The following is an 18,039-nucleotide window of genomic DNA, read 5'->3' on the forward strand; positions in this document are numbered from 1 at the left end:
AACATGAGGTAGAATATGATCACGGCCTAGCACATATAGTAGCTCCCTCTTACCCATGCTTTCACATTCTGTGATCAGTTGCAGTGCAGAAGTATTAACTGGAAAACTTCAGAAATAAGCAATTCATTTTACATAGCACACTGTTCTGAGTAATGAGATAAAAATCTTACACTTACTCTGTTCTGTCTAGAATGTGAATCATCTTTTTGTCCGGAATATCCGCACACTACGAACCATTTAGTCACTTAGTAGTTGTCTGTTAACACATTGAAGGGCATGGGGACCACAGTGGTGCGTTCCAGTAACACTTTCACACTATAACATGATGCCTACATCATTCACCTTACTTCATCTGACAGGACAGGCACTGCATCATCTCCTATCACCAAAAGGGTGAGTAGAATATAAAAGACATTTTAAAAGCAAGACCACATTCACATAACTTATATAGTATATTGTTATAATTGTTCTTTTTTGAGCTGGGCATGGTGGTGCAGGTCTGTAATATCCACACTTGGGAGGACTCAGGCAAAGGATCTTAAGTTCAAGCACAGCCAGCAGTACACACCAAAAGTGTCTCAGAATCTAAAAAGAGGTTCTGTTTATCATTTGTTACTGTTTTTATTTTGCTACTGGTTTTTCCCCCCTTATTCATTTCTTTTGCAGTACTAGAAATTGAACCCAGATGCTTCACACTGAGCTATATCCCCAGTCCTTTTTTCATTTTTTATCTTGAGACAAGATCTTGCTAAATTGCCCAGGTAGAACCCTGGCCTCGGCCTCCCAGTGCTGAGATTATAGACATGAACCATCATGCCTGGCTGGGTTCAATGCTATGTATGGTTTCTGGTGTCCACTGAGGGCATCCATCAAACTTAGGTACTTTGATACAGACGATGCTAGGTAGGTAGGGTTCAGCAGCTAAATTTATTAGTCTTTTATGAAATCCTAGGTATTTATAACAATGACAAATGATTTAACTGTATCTCAGATTTTATCATTTTTCTTTTCTCCCTATAGTACTGAGGATTGAACCCAAAACTTTCACACTGAGCTACATTTCCAGCCTTTTTTTTTTTGAGACAGGGTCTAGTTGAGACTGACCTCGAACTCACTACGTAGCCCAGGCTGGTCTCGAACTCACAGCAATCCTCCTGCCTCAGCCTCCCAAGTGCTGGGATTACAGGCATGCGCCACTACACCTGGCTATTTTTTTCTTCTGTGACAGGGTCTTGTTAAGTCACTTAATTGGCCAGGCTGCTTGAAATTTCAATCCTCCTGCCTTAGCCTCCCAGAGTGCTGGGATTACTGGTGTGTGCCACCACACCCAGCTGTCTTTCCCTTTTTTATCTATAGTAAGGTGCCAATAGCTGAAAAACAGATAGTCTTAAAGACCCTTTAAACACAGGAGTATTTCTAGTGGTGACTCCATAGACCCAATGCCCTCAAAATCTGTGGATACTATTTTAATTCCTATCTCATGGAATTCTTGGGTCTCTCTAACTCAATGGTTCTCTTATCTAGTAAAAGCTGTGTGTGACACTACTCTTAAATGATACAGAGAGCAGCCAGGAGTGGTGGCACTTGCCTATAATCTCAGCATTTGGGAGGCTGAGGCAGGAGGATAACTTGGAGTTTAAGGCCAACCTAGGCCACATAGTGAGTTCAAGGACAGTCTGAACTAAATACTAAGACCATGTCTCAAAAACAAAACAAAAAAATATAGAAGGTATTTTCTGATATTGTACTACCCACATTTAGTACTATAGGTGCTAGAAATGCTGAATACCTACAATAAATAAACCATCTCCTCTGAAATGCTCAGAGTACTCTCCTGACTTTACCCAAAATAATGGCAAAACATTTAAATTTTTATGCTAGGCACATGCCTATCATCTCAGTACTTGGGAGGCTGAGGCAGGAGGATCATATGAGTTCCATGCCAGCCTGGGCTACATAGTGAGTTTAAGCCTGAACTATATAATGAGACTCTGACACACACACACACACACACACACACACACACACACACACACACACAAAACACAAAAATTTAAATTTTTCAGTATATTTAGGTCTAACATTTTATTTATTTTTTGTGGTTCTGAGTATTAAACTCAAGGCCTCAAACATATTAGGCCAAACATTCTAACATTCTAACATCTCCAGCGCAGGCTGTACACTTTAAAAGATGTGATATCCTGCCAGGCATGGTGGCACACACCTGTAATCCTAGAATTTGGAAGGCTAAGGCAAGAGGATCATTGTGAGTTCAAGGCCAGCCTGGACTACAAAGTTAGACCCTAATTAAAAAACACAAAAACAAAAAATAAATGCATAAATTAAGCCCAGCATAGTGGTACATGCCTGTAATCCCAGCACTCAGGAGGCTAAGGCAGGAGGATTGCCTGAGTTTGAGGCCAGCCTAGGCTACATAGTAAGGCCAGCCTGAGTTAGAGACCCAGAAAGAAAGAGAAAGAGCAAGGGTAAAAGGGAAAGGGAAGAAGGGAGGGAGAATGCCCAATAGTACACATCTGTAACCCCACATTTGGAACACTGAGGCAGGCTGATCTAAGGCCCTGGGTTCAATATTCACTACTGCCAAAAAAAGAAAAAGAGGGTCATCCATGACAGTGCATGCCTGTAATCCCAGCACACTGACAGCTAAGACATGAGAATCACCATGAGTTTGAGGCCAGCCTGGGGTACACAATGAGCTCAAGGCCAGCCTGAACCACATGGTGAGACCTTGTTTAAAAAAAGAGAGAGAGAGAGAACTACAAGCAGCAATAATAGCAAACAAACAAAAAACCCAGGTGCTCACCACTAATTTTTTTCACTTTTTATAGTGATCCTGGTGATGGAACCTAGGAATCACTGAGCTACAACAATCTCAGCCCTAATTATTTTTTAAATTTTGTGACTGGTCTTGTTAAGTTGTCCAGGCTGACCTTAAAAATTCCAATATCCAATTTTGGAGAACCATGGATTATAGAATTGACCATTCTGACCTTTGTTTTGTACTGGGCACTAAACTCAAGGCCTTCACAATGAGCTATGTTCCTAACCCCCCAACATTTTTTTTGAGATAGGGTCTCACTACGTAGTCCAGGCTGGCTTCAAACTCATAGAGATCCTCGTACATCAGCCTTCCAAGTGCTGGGATTATAGGTGTGTACTACCAATCCTGGCTTCCAACGCTTTCTTAAAAATTATTTTGAGTGCCGGGTTTGATGGCTCAGTGAGTAGTCCCCTAAAAATTATTTTGAGTGCCGGGTTTGGTGGCTCAGTGAGTAGTCCCTGAGGCAGGAGGATTATAGTGAGTTCAAGGCCAGCCTGAACTACACAGCAGGACCTTGTCTTAAAAAAACCAAAACAGGGACTGGGGATTTGGCTCAGTGATTCCGCCGTCTGACTCGAAAACCCAAGGGTCCAAGTTCGATTCCCAGTACAAAAAACCCCAAAAACCAAAAACCCTACTTATTTGTAGAGAGAAGATTAAAAATATATATATTTTGAGATAAGGTCTCACTAAATCACTAAATTGCTCAGGCTAGACTTGAACTCATGCTTCTCCTGTCTCAGCCTCCCAAGTACTGGCATTGCAAGTGTGCAGCACTATGCTCTGCTCCTTACTTAAATGTATACATTTTATCTAAATTGTATCTAAGAGTATTAGCAAGAGTTTATATTTATGCTGTGCTGTGTCAGGCTCTGTACATCTACCCAACAACTTTGTTTAAATACTATTTATCTGGGGCCAGGGATTTAGCTTAGGGGTTTGGTGGCCTGCCTTGCAAGTGCAAGGACTGAGTTCAATCCCTGGTACCAAAAAAAGAAAGAAACAAACAAAAACAAAAAATAAATACTATTTATCTGTATTTTATTGAGAAAGATGTGAAGGAGACTAGCCAAGCTCATCCAGCTCGTACTATAAGCGGTAGGGCAGTAACCTGGACCGAGGCACTCTGGCTCCCAATGTTGTGCACCTAACCACATCATTACAGTGCCTCTCAAATGCCAAGCCACTAGAAAGGACCTGTGTAGTTTGTTGAAGAGGGGAGAAAAGACAAAGATGGGTGGCTCACGAGTAAGTAAACTAAACATTTCTATCTTCATAGTCTTCAGGCCTGAAAAAAGCACTTACTCAGAAAAGCCTTTCCACTTTAGCAGATACTCCACTTGCCCCTTCACCACACGCCTGTCTAACACTTTCTCCACGACATACTCCTCCTCATCCTCTGAAGAAGAACTGTCAGCTGTCCTCTTGGTTTTCTTTCCCATGTCGCACACTTTCCACCTGAAGGACTAAGGCCACCGGGTTCCTGCAAAGGCGAAGGACAAAATGGTCACAATCCAAGTCAGGATTAAAGTCTGTCTTTTTTGATGCAGTGGAGGAGGGTACAACACAAAGTTGCCAGATGCCCTTTTCCTGCCTCTCTAATCCTTGTAGAGACAATCCCCATGAATTTAATTTTAAAAAATTAGTCAATCCTCACTTCTCCAGCTACAATTTTCTTTACATTTAAAGAGACCAAAACTACTAGATGGCACAGCTGTGGAATTCCTCTATTTTCATATTCCAAAAGATAAATACTATAGTATATGTCCTGGCTACTTGTGTTTGTAAACCAGAAACTCAGACAGAAATGCGGTAAACCTCTACGAAAATTTACAAAGGCAGAAGGAAAACTTTTCCCTCCGATGTGAAGGAGGTTTTATAAAAAGAAAAAAGAAAAGTCACCAAAATGTAACTTTACTCTGAGCCGTGACTCATCTCTTCACAGGGTCAAAAAAAAAAATCCTGCTAAGGGATCTTTCTCCACATTTTCAGTGACTCGGTACATTTCCCTCACACAAACTGAGTTTGTCCCCTTTACAGCATCCATCAGCTCACAAAAGTAAAACTGACACCTCAAACACACTGAGTCTCCTTTTAGCAAGTTCATTTGAGGATGGGAGGGAAGCAAGGGAGGAAAAAGAAATTTTAGTCCTGAAATTCAAAATCAATCACTGGATTATTCAGTTATTCCCAGGGTTCAACTAACTCAAATAGTTAAGGAGGTGCCTATTCTCTTAAGTGAAGTTGACTCTGGGCCAAAGGAAGAGAAGGAGGAAAAAAAAGTCTGGCTCCAGACTCAGCATCAACATGAAGCCTCCTCAAAGCACAGAGGAACCATTCATAGGCCCAAGGAAGCTGAAGGAAGGCAACACAAATGGAAATTGAGTTAAACTCAGAAATATGCACATCAGGGGGTGCGAAACAGAGAATTTAGTTTTTGTTTTTTTAAATTTCCACAGTTGTTCCCATAGTCATTTTTTAAAATTTGTCCTTCACCATGTTAAATGGTGCCTACAGTCTGGATTATGGAGTACCAGAACTGTTTTCTTAATTGAACTCCATTTTTATTTTGCTGTACTCTTTGAAGATGTTCTTCAACACTCTCTAAAATATTTCCATCTTGACCCGAAAACTACTCATAGGCATAAAAAGGGCCACTAATCTCAGAATTATGTTCAAGTGTGCACAAAAAGTTGTATCTTTCAATTCACTTCAAATCAGTAAATTTTAAGAAATTATTTCAAGAATATATTTTTGGAAACCTTATCTCCAGAACTTACCAGCAATAGGTATGCCCACCTCGAAAACTGCCTGTATCCATTACTTGCCCCCTAATAAAGCTAAATTTTCCTTCAAATACTTTATTTGGAAGGGGGAGGGTGTGGGACAATGTAAGTAGGGGTCTTTAAAATAATCTTTCCATGAATTTATGAGACTGCTAAGCTTCAAGAAAACCTATCTGATTTGTTTTATTTAAAATACTGCCTCCACCTCACCAGAGACAGGAAATGTCATATTCCAGGGAGAGTACCCGCCCCCACCCCCACTCACCTTGGAATTTCCGGGAGCTGAGCAGTTTAGTTCAGAGCGCTGGGGTTAAAACCAGCCCCATGTTAGATGCATGCAGTGAAGCATTGTGGCTACGGTCTCCCCTGCTTCACCAGGAAAAACAAAGATTTACATATGTGTTCTTCAGTTTGAGGGAGGGAAGAGGAAAATTTCCCTTTATACCTTCATGCAAAAGAAAGGCCCCAAAAGTAAATGAATTGGGGTTCCCTCTTTTTTACCTACCGGATCGCCCCAGTTCTTTCTTTCCCTCTGGGCTAACAGGAGGGGCCTCCCCTCCCAGGTCTGGGGCTTGGCGGGGCCGACAGCTCCCCCGCCCCCACCCAGCTGCCTGGGCGCTACTGCGCAGCTGTCCCAGTCCGTTGTCATGGCAACTGGCAGCCGTACTAGACTAAGGGAGAAAGGCGAATGGAAAAGTTAAAAGGCTTAACTTTCCTTTTCAGTGAAGACTGGGTGGCGAAGTTGGAAGGTACCTCCCCGGGCCTCAAAGCTAAGGCATTCAGAGCTCCAGGGGATGGGTTCTGGGTTTTAAATCCAAAATTTATTTTAAAAGCGCTGCAAATTAATCAACAGCACTTTAAGATCATCTAACAAGATTACAGCTCCCTGGAAGGGGGAGGGAAAGACTAGGTAGCTCCTTCTACAGCAAGCTCCGAAGAAACCACCCCCAACCTAGCCCACCAGAAGCATTTTGGGCAAGGCCTTTTCTACCATCTGTCTCTGTACAGTTAATTAAAATCGGTTGGGGGTAAACAACAAGAAATAGGGGGAGGGGAAGTTTTTTGTTGTTTTTGTTTTTGGTACCCGGGTTCAAACTCAGGACCGAGGGCTTGGGAGGCAGCACCAACTGAGATAAATCCCCCGGCCGGAGGGGAAATATTTTAAAGACACAAAATAACTTTTCTTACTTGGGAAGATTACCAGACACAGAACTAGAATCTACAGACTTGAAACACTGACAAAAAATAAGCAAAAAAACATAAAAACCTTTCAACCCAAATAATAGGTGGGGGAAAAAATCCGAAGTACAGTAAAGGAAGAAAGGGCAGGTCAGCCACCACCATGACTACTTAAATTACAACTACTCATTAGTTCCTCTTGTAATGTTATAAAACTGATCTTAGTAATTATTACCCATCTGATACTTTACTAATATAGAATTCATTGTATCAGTAATCCCTAATACTATACTCGAGGAAGGGAAGACTTGGAAAAAGAGACCAAGTTCTATAAATTTTTCTTTGACCTGGCTCTAACATACACTTTACAAAGCTCCAAGCACTGTGCTGGTAGGGCCACAGGCACACATGCTAAGCAAGTGTTTACCTCAGAGCCTCATTCCCAACCCCAACGGAATTAAAGAGTCAGAAGTTGCTGCCATAGGAGAATAGGAACGGGACAATCAAAAGCAAAGAATCCTACTTAAGAAAAGCAGAGAGTGCCCATTATTTTGGCTGTCATAAGAAACAATAGGTTAGGAGAGCAAAGAAAACATTTTTAATTACAGGGGATTTCCTCAAATCCGAAAAGACTATCAAGAAACCTGAGTAAAAACTGCCTTTTCTTACTTTTTTTTTTCTTCTTACCTTTTCTTAACCTTATGTAATTAAGGGATAGGAAGACAAAACCGAAGATACTGAAACAGAGCTGGGCTTGGTGGTGCACACCTGTACTCCTATCACTGGGGAGGCTGAAGCAGGAGGATTTCTGAAGATTTCAAGGGCAGCAGCCTGAGCTACATATGGACTTCAAAGACAGCCTGGGTCAAACAGTATGACCCTGTCTCCAAAAAAAAAAGTAAAAGGAAATTAAAAGTTTTGGTTCTGTGATTAATTTGCCATGTATGGTCTTGAGTAAATAAATTTTAGATCTAACCCCAGCATCATTAAAGCCGGCAAAATAAATCCCACTGCCTACCTCCTAGGGAAAGAGTGAGTTTATGAAGAAACCAAAGAGTTATTATGTCCCCCAAAGATAATCTTTTGTAGGACTACGTTAGGGCCAATATAACAGCAAAAGGAAATATGTGACATTCCAGATTCCTAAACTGGTAAACCATGTCCATGCAGTAGCTCCTGCAGCTTAACATGCTAGCAGATAGCAAGAAAAAGAAACAGTGACCTTTTTAAGGCTCTGAAAAACTAATAAACCTTCCAAAAAAAAAAAAAGTTTGTCTCAAAGGTAAAATACTATATTCATTCAGAAAAGCACTGGAGATGGCAGAATGAAAAACCAATGAGCCAGGTGTGGTGGCGCATGCCTTTAATCCCAGCATTCTGGAGGCTGAGACAGGAGGATCGCTGCAAGTTAAGACCACACTGGGTTACACAGTAAGTTCCAGGTCAGTCTCAACAACATAGTGAGACCCTGTCTCAAAAAAAAAACAAAAAACAACGATACCAAATGTGGTGACGCATGCCTATGATCCCATCACTCAGGAAGCTAAGAGCAAGAAGATGGCTGAGTTTGAGGCCAGCTACATAGTAAATTCAAGACCAGCCTAGACTGCATAGCAAGACTGTCTCAAAAAGCCAAAAAACCAAACAAAAAATACACAAAAAGAAAAAGAAAGAGTACTGCTAATTCTATGAAGGGAATAAACAACAGGGAAAAAATGACATCTAAGGTAACATTTTGACAAAATGTCTATCAAAAGAAAGAGGATTTGGACTGGGGACAGAGCTCAACCATAGAGCTATTATAATACTCAGCATGTGTGAAAGCAAGGCTCTGTATTTGTTTTCCCATACAGGGAGGAAAGGTGGAGGAAAAAACTCAATCAGGAAAGGAACAAGATATTCTAGTGTCCAATCTTCCTTCTAAAAATCAGAAAATAAAGGTTCAGATCACTCCATCCTTCTCACCCTTAAAAACTGTATAAAGGGGACATGGGCTGAGGTCCCTCTCTTTGGGAAATGGGTTTTGTAACAGCCGACAAATCAAATTGGGCCTGATGCCAGGAGTCAGAGTCCAACCATAATATTCTTTAAAGAATGGCACACAGTTGTCTTCTAAATCTCCCGACAGTCACAGATCACAAGCTGGCAAGGATGACGACATAGTTCTGATGGAATGTGTCTTATCTTAACCTTGAAGTTACAGATCTGCTCAGGAGCAGCAGTAAGAAATGAGAAATGCACCCAGACAGAGAAGGAGACATAATTCTTTTTTAGACAGTGCGACCCAACGTATTAGGGTCAAATGAAACACAAAGCCAGACGGACAATTTAAGGGCTAGAGCCTGGACCAGATAAAGCATCATGCTGGTGGCTCATGCTGAGCCCAGGAGGGAGTGTGCCCCTTTGAGAAATGAGACCCACAGGCAGGATGACGGAGTGATTAAGGTAGAATCCCGATACCATGACAGAGGAAGAAAAGAGTGCAACCTTATCCTTGTGGAAATCTTCATGGAAGGCAGTGAGCAGCTTCTCAAGTTTCTAGAATCTTTCAGAGCAAGACAGTTCTTAGTCCTTTCCTGAATACAGACGTAACTCTCTGGTAAAAGAATTAACCACCAGGCCCGGGGATTTAGCTCAATGGTTCTGCCACCTGCCTCAAAAGCGTAAGGCCCTAAATTCAATCCCCAGTACAAAAAAAAAAAAAAAAAAAAAAAAAAAAAAACACCATAGATAGATTTCAGCGACTAAAGCCATAAAGACACAAAAAAGAGAAGCCCCGATAACCAGTTCACAGTCAGGCATGGTGGCGCATACCTGTGATCCCAGCATTCAGACTGCCGGGAGTTCAGGAGTTTAAGGCCAGCCTGAACTACCTAGTCAGACCTTGTCTCAAAAAACAAAAACAAAACAAAACAAAAAGTCTATGAGCCAAGAAAAATTCCCTTCAGTCTTTTGAATGGGGGCGGGGGGAGCTACACCAGGGATTCAGACAAAAATCAGTCTTGGAAAAACATTAAAGAACTTTGTGGTGAGGCAGTTAGAACCCACATTCCAAACTGCTGACAGGGGACTCTAACAGATGACTATTCCCCAAAACAGGAAAGCACCGGTGAGGTGAACCAGAAGAGGGGTGAAAGAATTCTATATATTATGAAGGTAAAAGAAAACATCTAAAAATTGTCACTTTTCAGCAATTACAGAGGGGTTTACACAAAAGCTAGGGAGATCAAGAAAATATAAAATGCCTAGTGCTTGGCCTTACCTCCCCCGACATACACACCTCAAACTTGCCATCTTCCTTCCTCAGCCTCCTGAGTAGCCCAGATCACAGGGATGCACCACCACACCTAGTTAAAATTTTTATTGTTCAAAACAATGCAAACTGAGCCTGGCATGATGGTGCCAGCCTGCAATCCCAGCACTGGGTAAACTGAGGCAGGAGAGCTTGAGTTCAAGGCCAGTTTGGGCTACCTACAAGTTAAAGGCCAGACTGGACTATCAGTCCCTATCTGAAAAAGAAATGATGAAAACCAACTGATACATGCCTTCATTGAACTACTCCCAAGTTATGTAGAGGTGGCAGTCAGGCCAATCAATGAGCTGTCTCTTCATTTTAGAGTTCCAATATAAATTCTATACTCTAAGTGGGCAAAATCCTGCAGAAAGAAAGCCACGGCTAAAAAGCAGGGAAGAAAAAGGACACATGCAAAGCTCCCTGCACATGGATTGTTTAAAAACGCGGATGAGTGGCTTCAGTTGGTCCAGGCTTGAGAAATTCCCATTTCTCCTCTAAAGTCCTAGGGGAAAGACAGTGATTTAGGGGAAGATTAAGTTGCCAGCTACAGCACTATCTTCCAAACATCCTCTATTTTCAGCAAATAAAAGATGAAAATCAACCAAATCTACAGAACCATTTTAATCTGCTCTATGTTTTGTTCTTTATGGATACTGAAATACCATGGTCTTAGGTATGTAACACACAGCATAAAACTAAAATATCATCTATAAAGATGTTTTCTTGCACTGAATTTATGATTTCCAAAGTATTAGCCATGTGGCATTTTAACAAACATAGCACAGAGATACACATTACAGCTGTCCTGGCTGTCTCGGTTTTGTTAAATGGGCTGATAACTATTACTCCACCTACACCAAAAGCACATGAGCACCCAATTCAAGGTGAGTTAAAAGCTTTTTAAATGTCTATTGAAGAGACTGGATTAGGAAAGAGTTGAGAAGGAAGATTAACGGTGGTCATTAACACCCCTACCATTAATAAGCCACATACAGACAACACAAACTGTATTAATAGAGCAGAGTGACTAAAGAGGAAGTGCTCGCCCTCTGGCTAGCACAGCTGTAGTTCATGATCCTCTAAAAATCAAGCTACGGGCAGGGCGTAGCGCACGCCTGTGATCCCAGCACCGGGGAGGCTGAGACAGGAGGATGCTGTGAGTTCGAAACCAGCCTGGGCTACACAGTGACTTCCAGGTCAGTCTCAAGTACATAGTGAGACCCTGTCTCAAAAAAAAAAAAAAAAAAAAAAAATCAAGCTATGGAGCTAGGAACTTGATTAAATCCCCAGAACCACAAAAATAAATACATGAATAAATAAAATCAGGCTAAACTACTGTATCAACCAGCCTCTGGAGTATTGTCTGTTGATGATCTAGCTCTTGCTACAGCGAGTAAGGGAGAAATGCACATTTAATTCTTTTGGATGAAAACATACATTCTAAATGGAATATGTATATATATATATATATATATATATACACACACACACACACACACACACACACACACTTATTTACTTATTTTAAAGACAGTCTCTCTATGTAGTTCAGACTGGCCTTGAACTCACCATATGTAGTGCAGGCTGGCCTCGATCCTCCTGTCTCAGCCTCCCAAGTGCTGGGACTACAGGCATGTATCATCACATCCAGCCACAAATCTTTATTATCTTTTTGTTTTGTTTTGTTTTCTGAGACAGGGTCTCACTATGTAGTTCAGACTGCTCTGGAACTCACTGTGTAGCCCAGGCTGGTCTCGAACTCACAGCAATCCTCCTCAGCCTCCCAAGAGCTGGGATTCCAGGCGTGCATCACCACGCCCCACAAATCTTTATTTTCTTAAAATAATTTTATACAAGAATTTTCTGTTCCTTTTATTAAAATCTGTTAAATTTCTCTCAAGTGTCAGTCTTCCCAAAATTCAGTTCAGGCACACCTAAATCCAATCCCTGAGCAAGAGGCTAGATAGATAGCCAACTGCTCCAAAATTTGTAAGAAAGATTTGTTTTGTTTTTTGGTACTGGGGATTGAACTTGGGACCTTGTGCTTGTGAGGCAGGCAGCACTAAATTCCCAGCCCATTTTGTTTTTCGAGACAGCATCTTCCTTTATAGTGCAGGCTGGCCTCAAACTCACAGAACTCCTCCTGCCTCAGCCTTCCAAGTTCGTGCACTACCATGCCCAGCTGGCTCACAGATTTTGGACATCAGCATTTTAAGGGTTACAAAGGCCCCTTCAGGTCATTTTGACAAATTGTTTATTTTAAGAAAGCATGTGTATTAAATAGGACAATTCTAGTTCTCTTGATAGTCTTGAGACATAACTATTAAAAATAACAAAAGCCAATAAAATAAAAAATAAGCAATGTGATAAATTTGCATAACCATAAACATCTAAAATATCTTTAGCTGTTGAAAAGATATTAAAATTTAAATCAACATACTAAAATCTGATTAATACATGTGACAGGAAAGGAATTTTTATATAATTGGAGTAAGAAATATCTGAGACTTTAAAACTTCAGGGAGTAAAAAGGTCCTTCAACATATGGCATAATTTTGTGCTTTGCCATCACCTTCGTGTATTTCAACATGACTTATACTGAAGTCACAGCCTACTATTTAGATAAATAAAATCAAGCCAGTATTGAATTTTTCCCATCTCATACAAGGGTATCCTTGGCAGCTCTTGGGCCATCTATTATGATCCTGACCAATTTTGCTCTGTGGCAATTTAAAAGCTGTTAAAAAAAAAAAAATACGTAATGGGTGATGACAGGAGAAACAAACCCACACCAGAAGTTATTGAACCTTGCAGGTCTTTGCAAGTCTCTATTGATATTTAAGTGAGTTACTATGCCACAATACCATAAAAATGTGCTCTAGATTTCAGATGTATTAATAAATGTAAAAAAGGCCACCATGAGATAAATGGCTAAAGGGATGGCCAATCTCAGACCACCCAGGTCTTCAACTGAGTGCTGTGACATGTTACTTACGCCAAGTAGAATTTTTCTTCTTGTACAATTTCCAGCTACATTCCCAATTCAAATCCTATGCCAAAGCGATGACTAATATAGTTGTTAGGGACCTGATGCCACCATTATGGGCCATGTTTCCAGGTTCTTCATGCTTCCATGCTGCTACTATCTTAAATTCCCTTTTCCCAAGGCCATGATAGTTTTGGAGAGATTAAAACTTCGCTTCTGCAAGGCTAATTTCTTAAAAGGCAACATGGCTTAACATAGGTTAAGAGTACCCGCTTGCTCACAGATATACAATAGCCCAGCCCCAAACCTATAAAAGGACCCCCCTTCCTTATTCTCTCTGACCTCCTCTCCTGAATAAAGTCTCTGGTCGGACCTCTCGGTGTGTGGCCTTGTTGTTGAGCATCGCTGTTCCTCTTCAATAGTCTTTCTGTCCTTGCTCTAAAACTAGTTTATTGGTTATATATTTATTAAGGGCATAGCAAGAGTCAGGCATCACATGGTCACTAAGTCTGCTCCAGTCTTCAATTTAAGGGCTGAAGATTTTAAATGGCTTGTTGGTTAAATTGGTGCTGGTCAGTACCTTCTCCAAAGGTTGTTACAAAAATGTTATTTAGGGGATGAGGGTTTAGCTCAGTGGTTCTGGAGCCTGCTTTGCAAGTGCAGGGACCCGAATTTGATTCCAGTGCCAAAAAAAAAAAAAAAAAAAAAAAAAAAGTCCACAAAAATGTTATTTAGGGCTGGCTGTTTAGCTCAGTGGTTTCACGGCCTGCCTTGCAAGCGCAAGGGGCCAAGTTCGATCCCCAGTACCAAAAAAAAAAAAAAAAAAAAAAAAAAAAAAAAAAAAAAAAAAAAAGCTATTTACACCAGGCGTGGTGGTGAATGCCTATCATCCCAGCATTCAGGAGGCTGAGGCAGGAGGATCACTGTGAGTTCGAGACCCGCCTGGGCTACATTGTGAGACCATCTCCAAAAACCAAACCAAATCAGAAAGCTACACGGTGGTAGGACATGGTTCAGCAGTAGAGTACTTATCTGCCTAGCATGACCAAGGATCTAGGTTTAATTCCCTAGTGCTCCAGACTAGGGGTAGGGAGTTACTTAAGAGGCAATTTGTTAAAACAGAAAAGTTCAGGTTTAGGGATAAGAGATGTGGGCCTACCTGAAAGAGATCATTAAAAGATAAAATTGATTGCTCATTTAACTTTAAGGGTATCAGTTAACTCCATTTCATAGGTTGTAGAGGAAAAGAACAAAACAGTTGAGGCCTGAAATTTTGTGGGCTGTTTTTCAATCACAGATTTCTTTCCTTAAAAGATTTTAGAAAGCTTAGTGAAGTTTTGTCTTTTTTTCTTTTCGAGACAGGGTCTCCCTATGCAGTTTAGGCAGGCCTTACATTGTGTAGGCCAGGCTGGGCTGTACCTGGCAGTCCTGCCTCAGCCCCACCAGTGCAGTGCTGGGATTATAGGCATGGGCTCATGCCTGGCCCAATTCTGGTTTTCTTTGAAGATAGTTTTAGACATGGAATATAATGGCATACTTTTTCATATTTCTTTTTTGGTACCAGGGATCAAACTCAGGACCTTGTGCTTACGAGGCAGGCGATGGAAACTCTGAGCTAAAACCTGGCCCTCATATTTATAATCTTTTTAACGTCTACAAACTCAGTACTGAAATTCCTTCTCTTATTGCAAATATTGGTAGTTTGTGTCTACTTTTTCCCAATATATCAATCTTGCTAATCTTCTCAAAGAACACTTTCATGGATTGTTTCTGATTTGTATTTCATTACTTTTACTTCTTTAATTTTTTTTAACATATTTGCAGTACATAATTATTACATTCATCATGGGGCATTGGTACATGTACATAACACATCTTAATTTTTATGTCCTATTCCCATCCCCTCTCTCATTTTTTCCCTGTCATTTTTATTCATTACTATTTCTTGTTTCCTTTGGATTTTTGTTTGAGAGGGGTTTCCCTATGTTGCCTAAGATGGCCTTGAACTCCTTCCTGGCCTCAAGTGCTCAGCCCCCCCGAGTAGCTAGGACTACAGGTTTTATATATATATAGCTACTTGGATTTATTTTTTAGTTTCTGAAGGTAGAAACCTAAGTCACTGACTTCAGACCCACATTTGTAGGTGAAGCTCTCTGTTTCCCCCAAGCACAGACCTAACTGAATCCTACAAGTACTCTTTTCCACTCAGTGTAAATACATATATATACACACACATACATTTGTGTGTGGTGATGCTGTGATCAAATCAAGGCCTCATGCACACTAAGGACACACTCTTACCACTGAGCCATATCCTCCTATTTGTGAGTTCCTTTGATCTATGGGTTACTTAGAAGTACATTGTAGTTTCCAAACATGTGGGGGTTTTGCACATTTTTATTCATTTCAAATTCAATTGCACTGTGGTTAAGAAAACTTTTTTAGTGTTCCTGGGAAGTAAACTCAAGGCCAGTGCATTGTACTACATCCCTAAACCTTTTTGTTTTTGTTGTTGTTTTGTTTTTTGAGACAGGGTCTCACTATGTAGTTGAGACTGACCTGGAACACTCTGTAGCCCAAGCTGGTCTCGAACTCACAGTGATCCTCCTGCCTCAGCCTCCCAAGTGTGGGATTACAGGCATGTGCCACCATGCCCAGCTACTTTTTTTACTTTGAGACAGGGTCTTCTTAGGTCAGTAAATTGCTCAAATTGGGCTCAAATTTGAGATGAATCCTCTGTCTCTCAAGAGCTGGGATTACAGGCAATGTACCTCATTACCCAGCAGAAAAAATTTTCACATCATCAAGTTGACATTTAAGACCCAGGAGGTGGCCTAAATAAATGCCCATTTGCATCTGAGAAGTTTTCAGCTGGGTTTTGTGCGTTTTATTTATTTTTGTTTTTTTGAGACAGGGTCTCACTATGTAGTTTAGACTGACCTGGAACTCACTACGTAACCCAGGGTGGTCTCAAACTCACAGTGACCCTTCTGCCTCAGCCTCCCGAGTGCTGGGATTACAGGTGTGCGCCACCATGCCTGGCTCGTGTGTGTTTTAGACAAGGTCTCAGAGTCTCACTATGTAGTTCAGGCTGGCCTTGAATATTCTGCTGTTATGAGCTCTTGTACAAACAGGTTAGCTGGGCGTGGTGGTGCACACCTATAACCCCAGCACTAGGGAGGCTGAGGCAAGAGGACTGCCATGAGTTTGAGGTCAGCCTGGGCTACACAATAAGTCTAAAGCCAGCCTGAAGTACAGTGTCTCAAAAAAACCAATCAATAAGAAGTATTGGCTTTTTTTTCCTTTCATAAATAAGACTGCCAGTCGATGTTTCCCAAAGACTAATATCTTGTGTGTGTGCACGTGTGAGTGTACTGGAGATTAAAGCCAGGGCTTGTGCAGCAATAGGACTGTTCAAGTCTTCTATTTCCTTACTGATTTTTTTCTGGTGGTAATGGTGATCAAACCCAAGCCCTCACAAATGACAAGCAAGCATTCTACCATTCAACTATACCCCTGGTTCTCCTTAAAGATTCCCATACCACACACGCAGTACTGGGAACCCAACCCAGGCCCTTGCACATGCTAGTTCAACAATCTGTAACTGTGCCATACCCTCAGTCTTTTTTCTTTGAGACAGGGTCTTGTTAAATTGCCCAGGCTGGCCTTGAATGAGGATCCTCAGCCTCCCAAGTAGCTGGGATTCACCACCACACTGATTCTTCTACTTGTTTTATCAGTCAGGTACTGAAATCCCCCGAAATAAAACATATTATTGCATGCATGTATTATGAAACTTTTATTATTAGCTGTATAACACTTAGGATTGTTACGCCCTCTTGGCAAACTGATTCCTTTATTACCTAACCTGCTGCTATTTGCTCTCTCTCTCTCTTAGGTCATATGGAAAAAGAAGAAAACACTTTGGAAAATATACAGGAAACAAATGGTAAACATTTGGATAATAAGGAAGTTAAAAAATAACTGCAGTGAATTTTCTAAATTATCTCTAAGTTTTATCTATGGGTCTCTCCAACTATTTCATATAAATGAGGTTTGTCTGTTTTATCTATTGTTGTAAAATACTGCACAAATTAGCAGTATATCATCCTCTACAACTCTGTGAGATGAGTATTACTGATTTAGCAGAAAAACAAGGTACACAGAGTTCCAGGTTTTGCCTCAGAAACCAAATTTTAGATTTCCCAAACTGTTAGTTAACCTCCTTAGCAAAGGGCATTTTATTCCAACATAATTATGCCTGCTGGCTCAGACATGAGCTTGCTTTATTCTAAAAAATGTAGATTACAATCAGAAAAATACTTAAATTCAGTTTGGTTCCTCTGCTCCACGGAAGAAATAAATGAGTCTTATAATACTTGACCTTAAAACAGTCCTTTTCAAGTATACCATCTCTATCTCCTGCTCCTAGTAGTATCCTTTCTTGCAATGAAGCACCACAGACTGGTATTCAGGAAATCTAAAGATTAAAAGTATATAAGGAGGGCTGGGGATTTAGCTCAGTGGTTCCGCCACCTACCTCACAAGCACAAGGTCCTGAGTTCAATACTCAGTACCAAAAAATAAAGAAAAAAAAAAAGTATATAAGGAAAATTTTTACTCTGTCCAGCAGGACCTAATTTTGGCCATGGCTAATTTTGATGAATTACTATTCCTGGTAAAGGAAAATCAGACTATACAGCCTTCAACCTCGTGAGGAAGAGGGTGAAAGTGCCCCAGCTAGCCCACTACATCTGGTACAAAGTATTCTCTTTAAAAAGTGAACAATATGTTTGTATCCTGTATTCATATTCTGGATTGACAAACAGCCAGCAAGTTAGTCCTCTGTCTCTCAAGTCCTAGGCAAGAACATCACAAGACTGGGATTCTCCACTGGCCCAAAAGTTAGCTAAGTTCTCTCTTTTTTTTCTTTTTTTTTTTTTTTTTTTTG

The 18,039-nt window shown here is 40.8% G+C and overlaps 1 protein-coding gene across 6 annotated transcripts in view; it reads right to left on the reverse strand.

Annotated features, from left to right (window-relative positions):
• The window catches only part of Cbx5 (chromobox 5), a 37,931-nt gene that overhangs the window by 13,446 nt on the left and 6,446 nt on the right, over positions 1–18,039 (reverse strand). For 2 of the 6 annotated variants that reach the window (XM_010609375.3, XM_010609370.3), the window contains exon 2: positions 4,148–4,325. In XM_010609375.3, coding sequence (XP_010607677.1) covers positions 4,148–4,284 — 137 coding nt within the window. In that variant the 5' untranslated portion in view covers positions 4,285–4,325. The other 4 variants (XM_010609373.3, XM_010609372.3, XM_010609374.3 and 1 more) reach the window with 4 other exon arrangements.

This window comes from Fukomys damarensis, unplaced genomic scaffold (assembly GCF_012274545.1).
Source record: "Fukomys damarensis isolate Sample0158 unplaced genomic scaffold, DMR_v1.0_HiC HiC_scaffold_15, whole genome shotgun sequence".
In the NCBI taxonomy this organism is placed as follows: domain Eukaryota; kingdom Metazoa; phylum Chordata; class Mammalia; order Rodentia; family Bathyergidae; genus Fukomys; species Fukomys damarensis.